The 12,860-nt window shown below is 45.0% G+C and overlaps 2 protein-coding genes across 2 annotated transcripts; both read right to left on the bottom strand.

The window, feature by feature from the left end:
• Positions 1 to 1,460: 1,460 nt before the first annotated feature.
• LOC116543074 (ubiquitin carboxyl-terminal hydrolase 17-like protein 17) lies at positions 1,461 to 3,050 on the bottom strand. Its single transcript, XM_032268388.1, has one exon. The coding sequence runs from the start codon at positions 3,048 to 3,050 to the stop codon at positions 1,461 to 1,463; it is 1,590 nt and encodes a 529-aa protein (XP_032124279.1).
• Positions 3,051 to 9,816: 6,766 nt separating this feature from the next.
• Positions 9,817 to 12,222, bottom strand: LOC116543076 (beta-defensin 109). The gene is made up of 2 exons (XM_032268393.1): positions 12,128 to 12,222; positions 9,817 to 10,023 (listed from the first exon to the last, which is right to left on the bottom strand). Exons 1-2 carry the CDS (start codon positions 12,183 to 12,185, stop codon positions 9,818 to 9,820), a joined length of 264 nt encoding a protein of 87 aa, XP_032124284.1. The 5' UTR covers positions 12,186 to 12,222; the 3' UTR covers position 9,817.
• Positions 12,223 to 12,860: the final 638 nt, after the last annotated feature.

Here is a 12,860-nt window from a genome sequence, read left to right as displayed (position 1 = left end):
CCTGGCTCCAGGCACAGGAAATGAGGATGATTTAGGGAGGATGGTGGAATGAGAAGAGTGTGACCTTTGGCACAGTTTCTTTCACTTGTCTTTTCCCGGGCCAGGTGTGCTCAATCAGGAGGCATCCCACGTCTGACGGACAAAGTCCTGTTGGAAGAAGTGAGCACGGCTGAGACAGATGTTCGACAGGGAGGAAAGAGCCCCCCTTTTCAGTAGAATGATCTCCAGAACCGTGAGAAATCCAGAGGCCGTGGCGTCACGCAAGACGCCGGAGGTTCTTATCTCTGGAGCCGCGACCTGGGCATCGATGTCCTTGAATGCTCCTGATTCTCAGGAAAGCCCAAGGGCTTTTGCACTGAAGTTTGCATATGTCATACAGAGACACTGTTAATATGCACATTTGGATGCGTGTGCAGGGTTGTACCCAAGGGTCTGTGTTTCTATGGACCCCTGAGTTCTGCCCTGGGTAGCTTTCCTCTTGGTTACATTGACTTTGATCATTGTGCCTAACGAGGTGTTGATCTGTGATGATTCCCAGTCGAAGCACCTGTTGGCTTTGTGCTATTTGGATGAATTTCTATGAACCGCAGATTTGCCATGAAATGTAATCCGCAGAAACACAGGACAAAAGGGCCATTCTCCAAAATAGTTTGGACTGAAACACTACCACAGATCAACAAGTCTCCTTGCAAGGCAGAGATCAAGCTTCAAAGATGCAGCTTTCACAGCTGGACGCTTAACCCAGGGTCTTTCCTGATGCCATGTTTTACACACCAAATGCAATTTATTTGGGGGATTTCTCAGTTCATTTTAGTTTAATACACACACACTCCTTACTTCCAAATGACTTACATAGCAGTGGGAGAAGTTCCCATTTCAATTCATGTGAAATTGACACCATCAATAGGCACCCTCTGTCTGTCTGTGTGTTCCCAGCATTATGTGGGTTCTGCCAAGGCCACCAGTCCTAGGGTGCCTGAGGTCCATTGAAAATGCAATGTAAAAACACCAAGTCGGGGTAAAAGGGAAGAACACCCTTCTTCCAAATGCATTCCTGTTTCCACTATTCAGCGTCGGGAGAATGCTCCACGGATGTTTCACCTTAGCAAAATGTCAGCTTCTTGTACCTACCAACAATTGACTAATGAAACACACCGCACAACAAAATAGTAAATACTATTTTCCTCACATGCAAACCTCAATATGGAATATTCAGAAATTCACACTAATGTCATCTACTGTGAACGCAGACAGTACCTCCACAGGTTCAGAAGCGTCCTGACTCCAACATTCGATCTTTCCCATATGTGGGCTCATCCTGAAATGCAGGCATCACTCTCCAGTTTTCTCTCTTGCATAGATAGAAACCTTGGCTCCTTGTCCCTTGATGTAGGACTGACTGTATATGCTTGTGTGTGTGTGCACGCAGGCCTGCATGTGGGTCGGCACCCCCACTGAGATCACTGGCACACAAGTAGAGCCCTCTTGCTGTGCTTGTTCTTCCCTTTGGATCTCCTGGCCCTCCCTTTCACACAAGCGAGTGTGCCAGTGTGCATGGACTCGTGATCCGTCAGGTTCCCGGAGTTGTTCAGCAGAGAGCTTTGCTGTTCAGGATGATGGTTTTTCATCCCACTCTTGTATTTCGACTGATGAATCACAAGTGCATTGGGAGGCAGTGTCGATTCGACGTTTCTGATGTTGAACTCTGGCTTGGTTTTGTTTTGTTCTTGGAGGAATTTCCAGTGGTCTAAGGTGCTTTCGTCAGTGGCTCTTTCCTCCAAGTGCTCTTTCAAGTCAGAGACCTGGAGGCAGGGGTCTCTCTTGAGCTCTCCTTGGGTTGCTCCACTGTGTGTGTCTTCAGCACCAAGGGCTCTTGGTTCCCTGCCTATGGACACAGTCTCACCGTCTCTTTCCAATTCAGTCTTCTGGATGTAAAAGAGGACATAGGCCTGTTGATTCAGGGCAGAAGTCATGCTACAGGCAGTGACCTCAGCATCATCCATTTTATACCACTGGTCATCCCCAGCTCCTGCTTTGACATAAGAGAAGTAATGTCCATTGTGGCAACTCCACCCAGTGTGGACCAGCACAGCATAAAGAACATAGAGAAGAGGTCCTGAGTTCTGCTGAGACATGTATGGCTGCATGTCAAGGCACTCAGGATATGGTACATTCTTGGCCAGTTTGTGGCCTGTGACATGGGAGAATCTCTTCAATACAAGAATAAGGACCTTGGGGGAAGTGTGTAAAGTTAACGTCTTGGAGGCCGGCACCTTCTGGAGACAAATACCACAATGATAGGCATTCTCTCCATTGAGTTCTTCAGGCTTCACCAGATGTTCCAAAGCTTGCTTTACACTCTGGGCTGCCTGGATATCCAGGGCGATGTCCAGGTAAGGGTCAAAGGTGTCTGAAATACCATGGCAGTGGAGACACTGTATTTGAGATCTCCAGTAGCCTCCAAAAATTTGGTGGATGAGGGTGGTGTCCTCAGAGTGATGATCTAGCTGCTTGTGGCCGGGAAGGCTTGTCTTTTTCATGGCATTTAGAGTGAACATGAGAAATTCATGGGCATCTTCCTGCCTGCGTCTATGGAAGCCAGCAGCCAATGCCTGTGAGGGCTGGATGACGTGGCCAGGACGGTGGAGGGCCTGCGTCATGTGAGCTTGCATAGTGCACAGCATACAGCACTTCTGGCGATGGCAAGTTTGAGAGTGCTCCCCAGACAGCATGTACTTGGCAAGGGGTGGTGTGTATGTCAGGCACTGCAGGGAAGCATTCACGTAGCAAGTATTTCCCACGTTCTGGAGCCCAGCCCCCACCGCAGCAGGTCTCCTGCTACTCAGAGAACGTTTCTCCCTGGGAGCCAGCTGTCTTGCTGGCTCAGGAGCCAAATCATCAGAGAGGTGGACATGGGGCTCAGATGACAGTGATGACTTCTCAGGTAGAGACCTCAGCTTGAAGTCGGCAACAGCTGTATCCTGCCGAGAAGATGTGAGTTTTGGAAAGTCGTGTGACTCTCCTTTCAAGTGGAGTGAATCAGTCCCCATGTTGCCAGGAGTAAGGATCACCAGGTTTCGCTGCTGGGACCACTCACTACAACTTTCTCTTGCGAGAGAGCCTTCAAATGGCGAGCTACCTGGCTGCGCCAGCCCTTATATATCTAGCTCCTGCCCAGAGGGATCATCACCCCCACCCATCAGGAACCCGATCCACCAATCAAATATCAGCACTCAATTAAGCTATGGGCCTCAGGGAGTGTCCTCTTGCATTCCCCAGGGAATTCAGCGAACACAGCCCACAGTCTGAATTATAGAACACCTGATGCCGATTTACTTATCAGGATGATGGGCAAATATAGTAAGAGTGGAAGCAGGTTAGGATAGTGGCCGCTCATTGACCTTATTTTATGGAAAATAAATGCCAGAGAAGAATTTGGTACATATGAAACAGCGTGTTTGTGTGTGTGTGTGTGTGTTGTATGTGTGTATTGTGTGTGTGTGTGCGTTTGTGTGTGAAGTTCTTTGTGTGTTTGTGTCTGGGATGTGTGTGTGTGTGTGTGTTTTGAAAATTCCTTTTAAGCATGTGCATTTAAGAAATTCAATTATCCTTCAGCTACTGAAGGTCAAGAAGTTGAAACCAAAGTACAATAATCAACAAGTAATTAAGGCATATTCCTTACCATAATTAAGATAGTGAGATGGTTGGAATCCAACAGACAGGAGGAAGAATCACCTGGTTTCTGCTGGGACCCGCCCACTGCAGCAAGATGCTTTCTCTTCTGAGAGAGCCTTCAAATGATGGGCTATCTTGCCATGCCGGCCCTTATATACTTATCTCCTGCCTGGCGGGATCACCACACCCACCCATCAGGTACCGGGTCCACCAATCAATTAACAGCACTCAATCAAGCTATGGGCCTCAGGGCATGTCCTCTTGCATTCCTCAGGCAATTAAATAGACACAGCCTACATAATGAATTATGGAACACCTGAAGCAGATTTACTTATCAGGATGATGGGTAAATGTAATAAGTGTGGAACCAGAATGGGATAGTGGCCACACATTTATTTCATGAGAACAATTTCAGGAAAGATTTCTGTACGTATTGAACAGTGTACTTTTTTTTTGCCTGTGTGTGTGTGTGTCAGCCTGGATGTGTGTATCTGTATGTGTGTTTGTGTGTTCAGAATTTTTGTAAGCATATGCATCTGGGAGATACAGTCATCCTTTCAGTGACTGAAGGACAAGATGTTAGAACTATGGTTTCTGATTTGAGTATACTCAACAAATTACCATAATTAACGCAGCATATTCTTTGCCTTAATTAAGAAAGCAAGATCGATGTAATCAAATAGACATTCCTTCGATAACCTTCCTAGGTATGGCTAACTGATTCTCTATCAGGGTGCAATGAGCTGGCAGTGGGGACAAGTCTTTGCATGAAATGGTCTCGTGGAAGCTAGGTACTGAAATAATGAAGTATCAAGTGGGTCTACTGCCTTAATATGTCGAAACACACACTGAAGATTGATGAAATTTTCAATGCACAAAGCAGACTGGGAAACGCCTTCAAGAAAACATGCAATTACCCAGACTAACTGATGACATCCACCGAAGTTATGACTGCAAGTAAAGAGAAATATTCCTTAAAGCTTATATTTAAGTGTTTCAGACATATGACAGCAACTTTAAAAAACACAAAATAATAAAAACTTGACCAATCCAATGGCATCAAAATGAAAACTTTCGATGTATTATAGAACTGATGAAAGTTCAGACAACATAACTCAGAGCATGGGAGATAATATTTCAATGCATATCTGAAAATGAATTAACATCCAATAGAAAGAAAATAAAAACTTCCAAAACTTGACAAAAGCAAACAAGCAATATCACACACTGGAAAGTTCTGGGTGACCGTAGTGAGGCCCTGTCTGAAGAAGCTATAACAATCAGTTGTTCAGGATCTGAGATGTTGCTTCAATTCTAGTTACTCATTGTGGTGTGGACCTGCAATTACCACATTGACTGTAACATTTCGTGCTGATGAATGTAGACCTGTCACCTAATATCAGGGGTACAGAATTGTGCTGTGTCTCCATGCCCTTTGGCTTATGAGGAATGAAGGTCCTGGCTCTATGGATTTTCTTAATATTTTTCAGACAGTAAGAAATGGGCAGAATTTAAGCCATGCGATAAGATTTTGAGGTGTAAAGAAACAGCCTCAGGGCTCATGAAATTAGGATTATTTTTAGGAAGGATGGTGGAATGAGAAGAGTGCGACCTTTGGCACAGTTTCTTTCACTTGTCTGGTCATGTGTCAGGTGTGCTCAATCAGGAGGCATCTCATTCCTGATGGACTGAGTCCTGGAAAGAGAAATGAACGCTGCCAAGACTGAACAGGGAGGAAGGAGCCACCGTTTTCAGGAGAAAGATCTCCAGAACCATGAGAAATCCAGATGCCGTGGCTTCACACAAGACGCTGGAGGTTCTAATCTCTGGAGCCGGGACCTGGGCATCATTTTCCTTTCATGCTCCTAACTGATTCCCAGGTGAGCCCAAAGGATAACGTCTCTGCAAGTTGTGCTCATTGCACTGAAGTTTGCACATGTCACACAGAGACACTGTTAATAAGCACATTTGGATGCTTGAGCAGGGTTGTACCCAAGAGTCTGTGTTTCTATGGAGCGCTGAGTTCTACCGTGGACATGTTTACTCTTGGGTAGGTAAACTTTGATCACTGTACCTAATGAGAAATGGATCTGTAATGATTCCAAATTGAAGCACCTGTTGGTTTTGTGCTATTTGGATGAATTCTGTTAATATTTAAATGGAAGGCCGGACACGGTGGCTCATGCCTGTAATTCCTGTACTTTAGGAGGCCAAGTCGGGTGGATCATCTGAGGTCAGAAGTTCGAGACCAGCCTGGCCAACATGGTGAAACTTTGTCTCTACTAAATACATATTTTTTAAAATTAGCTGTGCGTAGTGGTGAGCACCTGTAACCCCAGTGTCTTGGGAGGCTGAGGCAGGTGATTCACTTGAGCTCAGGAGGCAGGGGTAGCAGTGAGCTGAGATTTTGCCACTGCACTCAAGCATGGGTAACAAGAGCAAAACTCTGTCTCAAAAAAAAAAAAAAAAATTAAAAGGAGTTTCTAGCCCCAGATTAAGCATGAAATGTAATAAGCAAATACACAAAACAAAGGGGCCATTCTCTAAAATAATTTCCACGGAAACACCACCAAAGATAAATGAGTTCATTACAGGGCAGGGATTGTGCTTAAAAGATGCAGCCTCCACAGCTGGACACTTGATTTCAGAATTTTCCCTAATGCCGTTTTTTACACACCATATGGGATTTATTTCAGAACTGCCTTGCCCATGCTATCAGGCAAGTCTACTATGAGCACCGTCCTCATCTGTCAGCATCTCCCAGGATTTCTGCCTGGCGGCACCTTTTTGCTGTACCAGCTCAAATCCCCAGATTGGGCTGTTTACAGCACTCACCACCATAGATACTTTGCCAGAAGACCACATCTAACTGTGAGTGAGCTTCTGCATATAAAGCCCCACCAATGTGCACCCACACAAAATATTCTCCCACTGTCATAGGCACGCACATTCATGGACCACACTGTGCTGTGAATGAGCATGGACCTGCTGCCACCACTTCAATGAAGAGCTTTTACTGGAACCTCCATTGGAGTTTTGTTGCTGCAGACCAGGGGCGTTTCAGCCCCTCCATCCCATAGATGCTTAACTTGGACGGGCCAGATAACAAACTCTGGGAAACTACCAACTGTGTCCTCCTGTTCGGAGTGATGAGTGGGTCCAAAAATGCCGTCCAGGAGCTAGGGACTGGGTCAAAAACCTTAGAAATCGACATGGTGTTCTATTCTGCTGCAGCTGAGCTGGCACTTAAACCATGTGACACAGACGTTCCCACTCTTCCTTCCCCTTTACAGGCAGAGGAGCCTCACCCTGTGGCCAGCATCACCACAATGCCATGGGGAGCACTGCTACTGCTGATGTACAGTTAAGGCCAAAGAGCTTTTCAGTCAGCTGAATGTTGCCAGGCCTGGGATGCACTTTTTCAGGGCAGCTGGTTCCCCTCGGGCCCAGGACATGTCCAGAAACGCCATCCACGAGTCTAGTCCTGAAATCAAGGATCCCGAGAGCCTGCTTTGTGCACTACTATTCTGTGGCAGAGTTGTTACCTAAAGTGTACAACGAAGTCACTTTTACATTTCCCTCTGCTTTGCTCAAGCAGGATTCTCTATTCACAGCCACTGCAGCTGGGAATGTGCTGATTCTCAGCTGCAGTCAGCTGGTGCCCCCATGTTTCTGAGTCTCACCCAAGGCCCACAACATGCTAGCTGGATACTGCTGTTGGTTCTTCAGGGCCCATGAGCTTTTTAGTTACTAGATTATAAACCCTGTCAGTACTGGGTCCTTTCTTTCAGGGCAGCAGGTTTCTTTCTGGCCCAGGAAGTGTCTAGAAGTGTCATCCAGGAGCAAGTGTCTGCAATGGGAACCTCATGACCTCATGACGCTGATCAGTGCCCTGTCCTGCTGTGGCTCAGCCGACCTCCAAGATGCAAGACAAGGTCCTTTTCATTCTTTCTTCTAATCTCCCCTAACAGATGGAAGGGGTATCTTCTGGAGCTGCAAGCTGTGCTATCTGGGGTTGCGGGAGAGGTAATGCAAGCATTCCTTTAGCCGCCCTGGCTGGCGTCTCCGTAGCTTGTATGGCTGCTCACCTCTGTGTGCTGGCTCTGGGCACAGTACTGCTGTGTCTGCAGTAGTGAATGAGATGGAAAATAAGTCTCCGTTCTCCAAGACCCTTCTTGAGCATCAAGGCTGCCCGACTGCTGGGGTATAGCCACAGACTTTCCTTGCTGAGCCAAGCATGCACATGTTCCTCTGCTGGAAAACAAAAATGAAAACTAACAACTTCCCACAGTGGAGTGTTTGGGACTCAGGACTGTCCATATTATTTTGTTCCCCAGGGTGCTTCCTTGATGTGGTGCACTTCCTCTTTCCTCGGAGTAGGAGTCCCTGAAATCCAGACGACTGTGAATGCTGCTGTTCCTCTGGAACTAGCCACCCAGTGGGGCTGCCACACAGGAGGCCAGTGCTGGAGAATGTCTGCAACGGATCCAGTGATGTAATTTGTCCTCTAGTCTCCCAGCAGTGTGTATCAGCAGCTGATCAGATCGGGGTGGCAGGCGAGTCATGTAGACTCTGAGAGGTTCCTTGGTTGCACATAGCCCTAGTGTGTTGAATTTCTCAAATGCCAGTTGTAGTAGTAATGAACTCATCATATGGACAGACTCAGGGCTTCTGGATTAGCCAGAGTGATGCAGGCAATCGTAACAGCTGTGGCCACTCAGAAATTATCTCCTTCCTGGGTGCTATGTTATTCTACTGCAGATGTGGTAATGGACTGTGTCAGCTGGCCTTCAGCCAGGAGGTGGCACTTGGGAAAGACTGCCAGCTGCGGTGGTCGTGGTGAGATTGGGACTTGCCTTATGTGACCCATGGGAGGTGCTCCAGTGTCTCAGGAAATGGGCGGAGCCATAGAGTTCCTAAAAGTTTCTTCTGTTACTTGTGTTAATCTACCAGGGTGGGTGGTTGAGCAAAGCCAGGTGGGAACTGGATCAGGTAAGGCCATGCTCTGGCTCTCTCCATGTGGGACAAGCTGTGGCTCCAGTGGGAATTGGAGGGCAGTTCTTGGGCCACTGGGGTAATCTTCCAGAGAGGAGTGAAGCTGCCTCTGCCTCTGTACAAGGAGAGTCCATATAAAGAACTGGGAGTAGCAGGTTGGCAATAAGTTCCATGCAGCTCCCACACACTTGGCAAGGCAGGTCTCACACCCATAGTGTTCCATTGGGAGTAGCTAGCCAAGTTTCAGGAAGTCTGCATTCAGAACTCAAACCTGACGATACCATAAGCCTTTCCTATGGATATAGCAATTGCAGCCTTCAGGACACACCCCTCCTGGTCCACCTGCAGAGCAGGGGCACCCAGCTCCTCTACTCACTGCTGCAGCACACTACCCACTCACCCCTCGCTTCTGGCCTGGGGAGTTTGTCCTCACTCAAGATTATATCAAAAATTTCAGCTGGGAAGTTTTCTCAACCTGTGACCACCATCTGAGTTAGCTGGCAGACTTCTGGGAGGTCCTCTGTGAAGTAGAATCAGGAATGGCTTCCCTCCATCCTGCCAGAGACCCACAGAGACTCAAAGCACATCCCAATGCCACTCTGCACATACTCCCCACTCTTCACTAAATCAGATCCAGCGCTGGGTAGAGTTCAGGCCTTCCTCCATGGCCTGGTTTGATAGGTTCCCCAGTGGAACTGTATATCTTAGAGTCAGCTTACCCCCATCTAACACCCCAGGAACTTAAAATGTTCTGCTGGCTCATGGTGTAAGCTGCATCCTGCTGCTTCTTTCAAAGGGTCTGTGGCTGATTTCAGTTTTCCGGTTAAGTTCATGTGTTGTTTCTTGAAAGAAGTTCACAGTGTGAATGTCTACACACCGTTTTGTCTTTCCAAGTGGGAGAGGCAGGCCAACAAAATGCCTTCAATCCACTACCTTGGAAAACACAAGTAACAGTTTTCTCACTTTTAAAGGTTTGTTAAGATCTGTTAATGATTCATAAAGGAACAGTATTTGGGTATACTTGAAATTAATGTTTACTGATTTGCACTGATAAGTGAAAATACAAGATGGTTATCAAGATGGAAGTACTTAATATGTATATTTTCATGTTCAAAAACTTCACTTTTGATGCATTTTTATGTCAGTTTCATTTCAACTTCGGTTTAAGAGGTTCTTGATAATCGGACATGATAACTGGTGTTGGAATTGGCATTGCAATCCACCATGCTCTACAGCACTTCATCCTTCTTCGGCAGGCACCAACTTCATCTTCTGTTACTTTGCAGACATCTCTTCTGCAAACACCACCCAAATTGAGACAATGACCTTCAGCAGGACCCAAACCACTTCTTACTGCAGAAAAGAAGATCCAGCAAGATATTTAGTCCACAAAGAGAATGTAAATCCATAAACACTCTTAAGAAACAGAATGACTTTAGTATGAGCATTTTTATGTGGGAGCTCTTACAATGGCTGCTGCTCACATGTCAGAGGCACATGCAGCTTAAGAGAGGCGGCAGTTCCCATCCTGGTTTGGCACAACAGTCATTGTATTTTTCGTGGAAAATGGATGTGAGAGGGGATGGTACATCTTCATCTTTTTCTCTGGGTTTTCTGTCAGGAATGGCTGCTGCTTACCCCAGTGGCAAAAAATGCCCGTGTCCTCTGCCAGAACGGGCTATTGAGGGCCATAGTGGTTTCCACCTTGTGGCTGATACAGATAGTCTCTTTCTCCTTTTTTTTGTTTCTAGCCAAAAAAGATGTTTCTGGCATCTCAGGTGTGCTGATTTCACCAGCTGCTTTTTCTATGTGGCTATTCTTTTGTTTTGTTCTGTTTCCCTCCCTTCCTCCCTCTCTCTCCACTGTGTTGCAATGGTTTCTTAAATGGTCCCTTGAACCCTCCCAGGGCTGTTTTGCTTTGTACATAGCTATATAATTTGGTGGTGATGTTTTTGTTTCCTGTAGCAGAGTAGTATATATAATATATTACTATATACTATAGTCTATGTAATATACTAAAATACTTCATCAAGTTATTTAAATCTGCCGTTGAAAGGGGAGAGTTGAAAATAATATTAGCAGTGCATCCTGGTAAACATTTAAAAAATAATGAGAAAAATATTGCCCTTACAAAGTCAAAATTTGTCTGAATACAACCCATAGAGCGATTTCATTATAAATAGCCCTGTTACAATCAGAAGGACAAGAAGAAAGCCACTGTCCATGCTGTGTTAATATAGTTCTAAAAGTTTTGGGCAATGCCATAAGCTGTAAGAAGAGAAGTCAGGGGAGACTTGAGCCCGTTGTTTTTTCTCTCCTGTACCTCCCAAAATACCATTGGAATGATGTAATGTTTTGAAGAATCTATAGTAGTGCCCCAAATCATAGAACGCTATCAATGCATCTGAATCTGAGATATGCCCCAAAGATACAAAGTTGGTGTGATTAGAATGAAAGAAAGATTTAGGCTTTTGTCCATGACTACAAGTTAGCTGCTCTCCAGTGATGACGACTGCTATGGGACAAATATATTTTAGAGGATCTCTTTGAAACATTTCTATCCTTGAAAATGGTTAGGCAAGTTCTTAAAATACCCCCTCTTTCAAACACAAAAATACTCTGTGAACTGGAGCTTCCGCACTGGGCGCTTTGTACTGGCTAGCTGATGGAAGTGGGTGAGGGTTTCCCGGAAGATATTCTGGGAAGATCTGCTATTATCAGCAATGCGAATGGGGGTGCTACTGACTCTTGGGCCATCAGGAATTCCAGTGTGTTAATCCCGAAGCTCCTATATTGAGACAAAGCATTGAGTCATTTTCACAGAAGAAGTTTGGATAATAGTATTCCCGTTTTAGACCATAGAATAATGGCAGATGAAGGATGAGCAATGAGTTCAGTGTTAAAAATGATCCGGTAGGCAAGACACCATGAATCAAAGTTAGTAACATAAACAGCATATTTGGACCCTCAAAAACTAAATGTATTGAAATTTGTAATGTGGAGAAATAATTAGGCAGCTATGTATCAATTGTTTAAAGAAATAATCTACTATTACAAAGCTGTAAAGTTCGGACCTGTCATATCTAACTGCCTGCATGTAAATTTTCATGCCCCACCAAGGCATCCCACTGAGGTCACATTCTGTTGTGTCCTTGCATTGTATCTTGAGATGCCTTGGTGGGGCATGGAAATTACATGTAGGCAGTTAGATTTGACAGGACTGGATTTCAGCAACGCCCATTATTATATCCATTCACTAGGGCAAAAGACATGGATGGAAACTTATCCACAGGTACTAGTGCTAAATGAGTCTCTTTTCTATTTTTCCCTATTATAATTCTAGTAAAGCTGTGAATATTAGATTACTGAACCCACAGGACTCATTCTAGGATCTTGTCTGGCCAGGGACATAGCCTTCTAATCTGCAGAACTTTATGATAATCAGCTACCAACTTACCTGGGGATAAGAGAATCGAAAAAAGGAGGAGAATAAAGAGAAGCAAATGGAGTCTCATGGTTGAAGGGCCAGCATCAATGCGGGTTGAGCCTGGAGTTTCTGGGCATGGTGGGTCTGCGCCTATTTATGATGTTCTCTGGGTGTGGGATTTGTTCTTGGTTAGTAGAGCCTAACGAAAAAAGAATAACTAAGTCTCCCACAGGAAATTTCCAGGGACACAAAAGTACATAAATGTGGTCCTATCTCAATGGATGAGAAAGCAGATTAATATTATTTATTTCCCAAAGACTCAGGAGGTCTTTCTTGTCAGCTGCTTTCTTTACTATTTTCTACATGTATAGGCAACATCACCGATCCTACTTTATACGTCTATTGTTTGCCAGGCAATACCGTAGGAACTAGAAGTGCATGAAGTCCTTCATGGTGACATCATGGGAGAAAAAATGTTAAATGGGTTCATGCAGTAACATATGTAAAAGATACAATAATCCAAAATAGATAATTGTTATATTTATTAGCAGTTCCCTTTACTGAAAGGGAGCAGATAAAAGAATGTTGGGAGAAGCTTCATAAAATGGATTATATAGAATGTGCTTGAAAAGAGTTTGGTGCTTTATTGTGTGTGGAAAGAGCATATGGGGAGTTCTTGTTCAAGGGTTAAAGCTATATAAAGTTAGTCAATGGCAGAGACAGGCTCTAAAACATAGAATGGGATATTGTGCACTTAACGATT

Source organism: Sapajus apella, unplaced genomic scaffold, assembly GCF_009761245.1.
Source record: "Sapajus apella isolate SASKATOON/1434 unplaced genomic scaffold, GSC_monkey_1.0 scaffold180, whole genome shotgun sequence".
In the NCBI taxonomy this organism is placed as follows: Eukaryota; Metazoa; Chordata; class Mammalia; order Primates; family Cebidae; genus Sapajus; species Sapajus apella.
The sequence above is the reverse complement of the archived record's forward strand: the minus strand, read 5'-3'. Positions and strand labels throughout refer to the sequence as shown.

Coding starts and splice junctions, on each gene's coding strand:
- LOC116543074 (XM_032268388.1), bottom strand. CDS start 3,050: ATGGGGACTGATTCACTCCACTTGAAAGGAGAGTCACACGACTTTCCA.
- LOC116543076 (XM_032268393.1), bottom strand. CDS start 12,185: ATGAGACTCCATTTGCTTCTCTTTATTCTCCTCCTTTTTTCGATTCTC. Junction 10,024..12,127: donor TTCGATTCTCTTATCCCCAG/GTAAGTTGGTAG, acceptor TCTTTTCTGCAG/TAAGAAGTGGTTTGGGTCCT.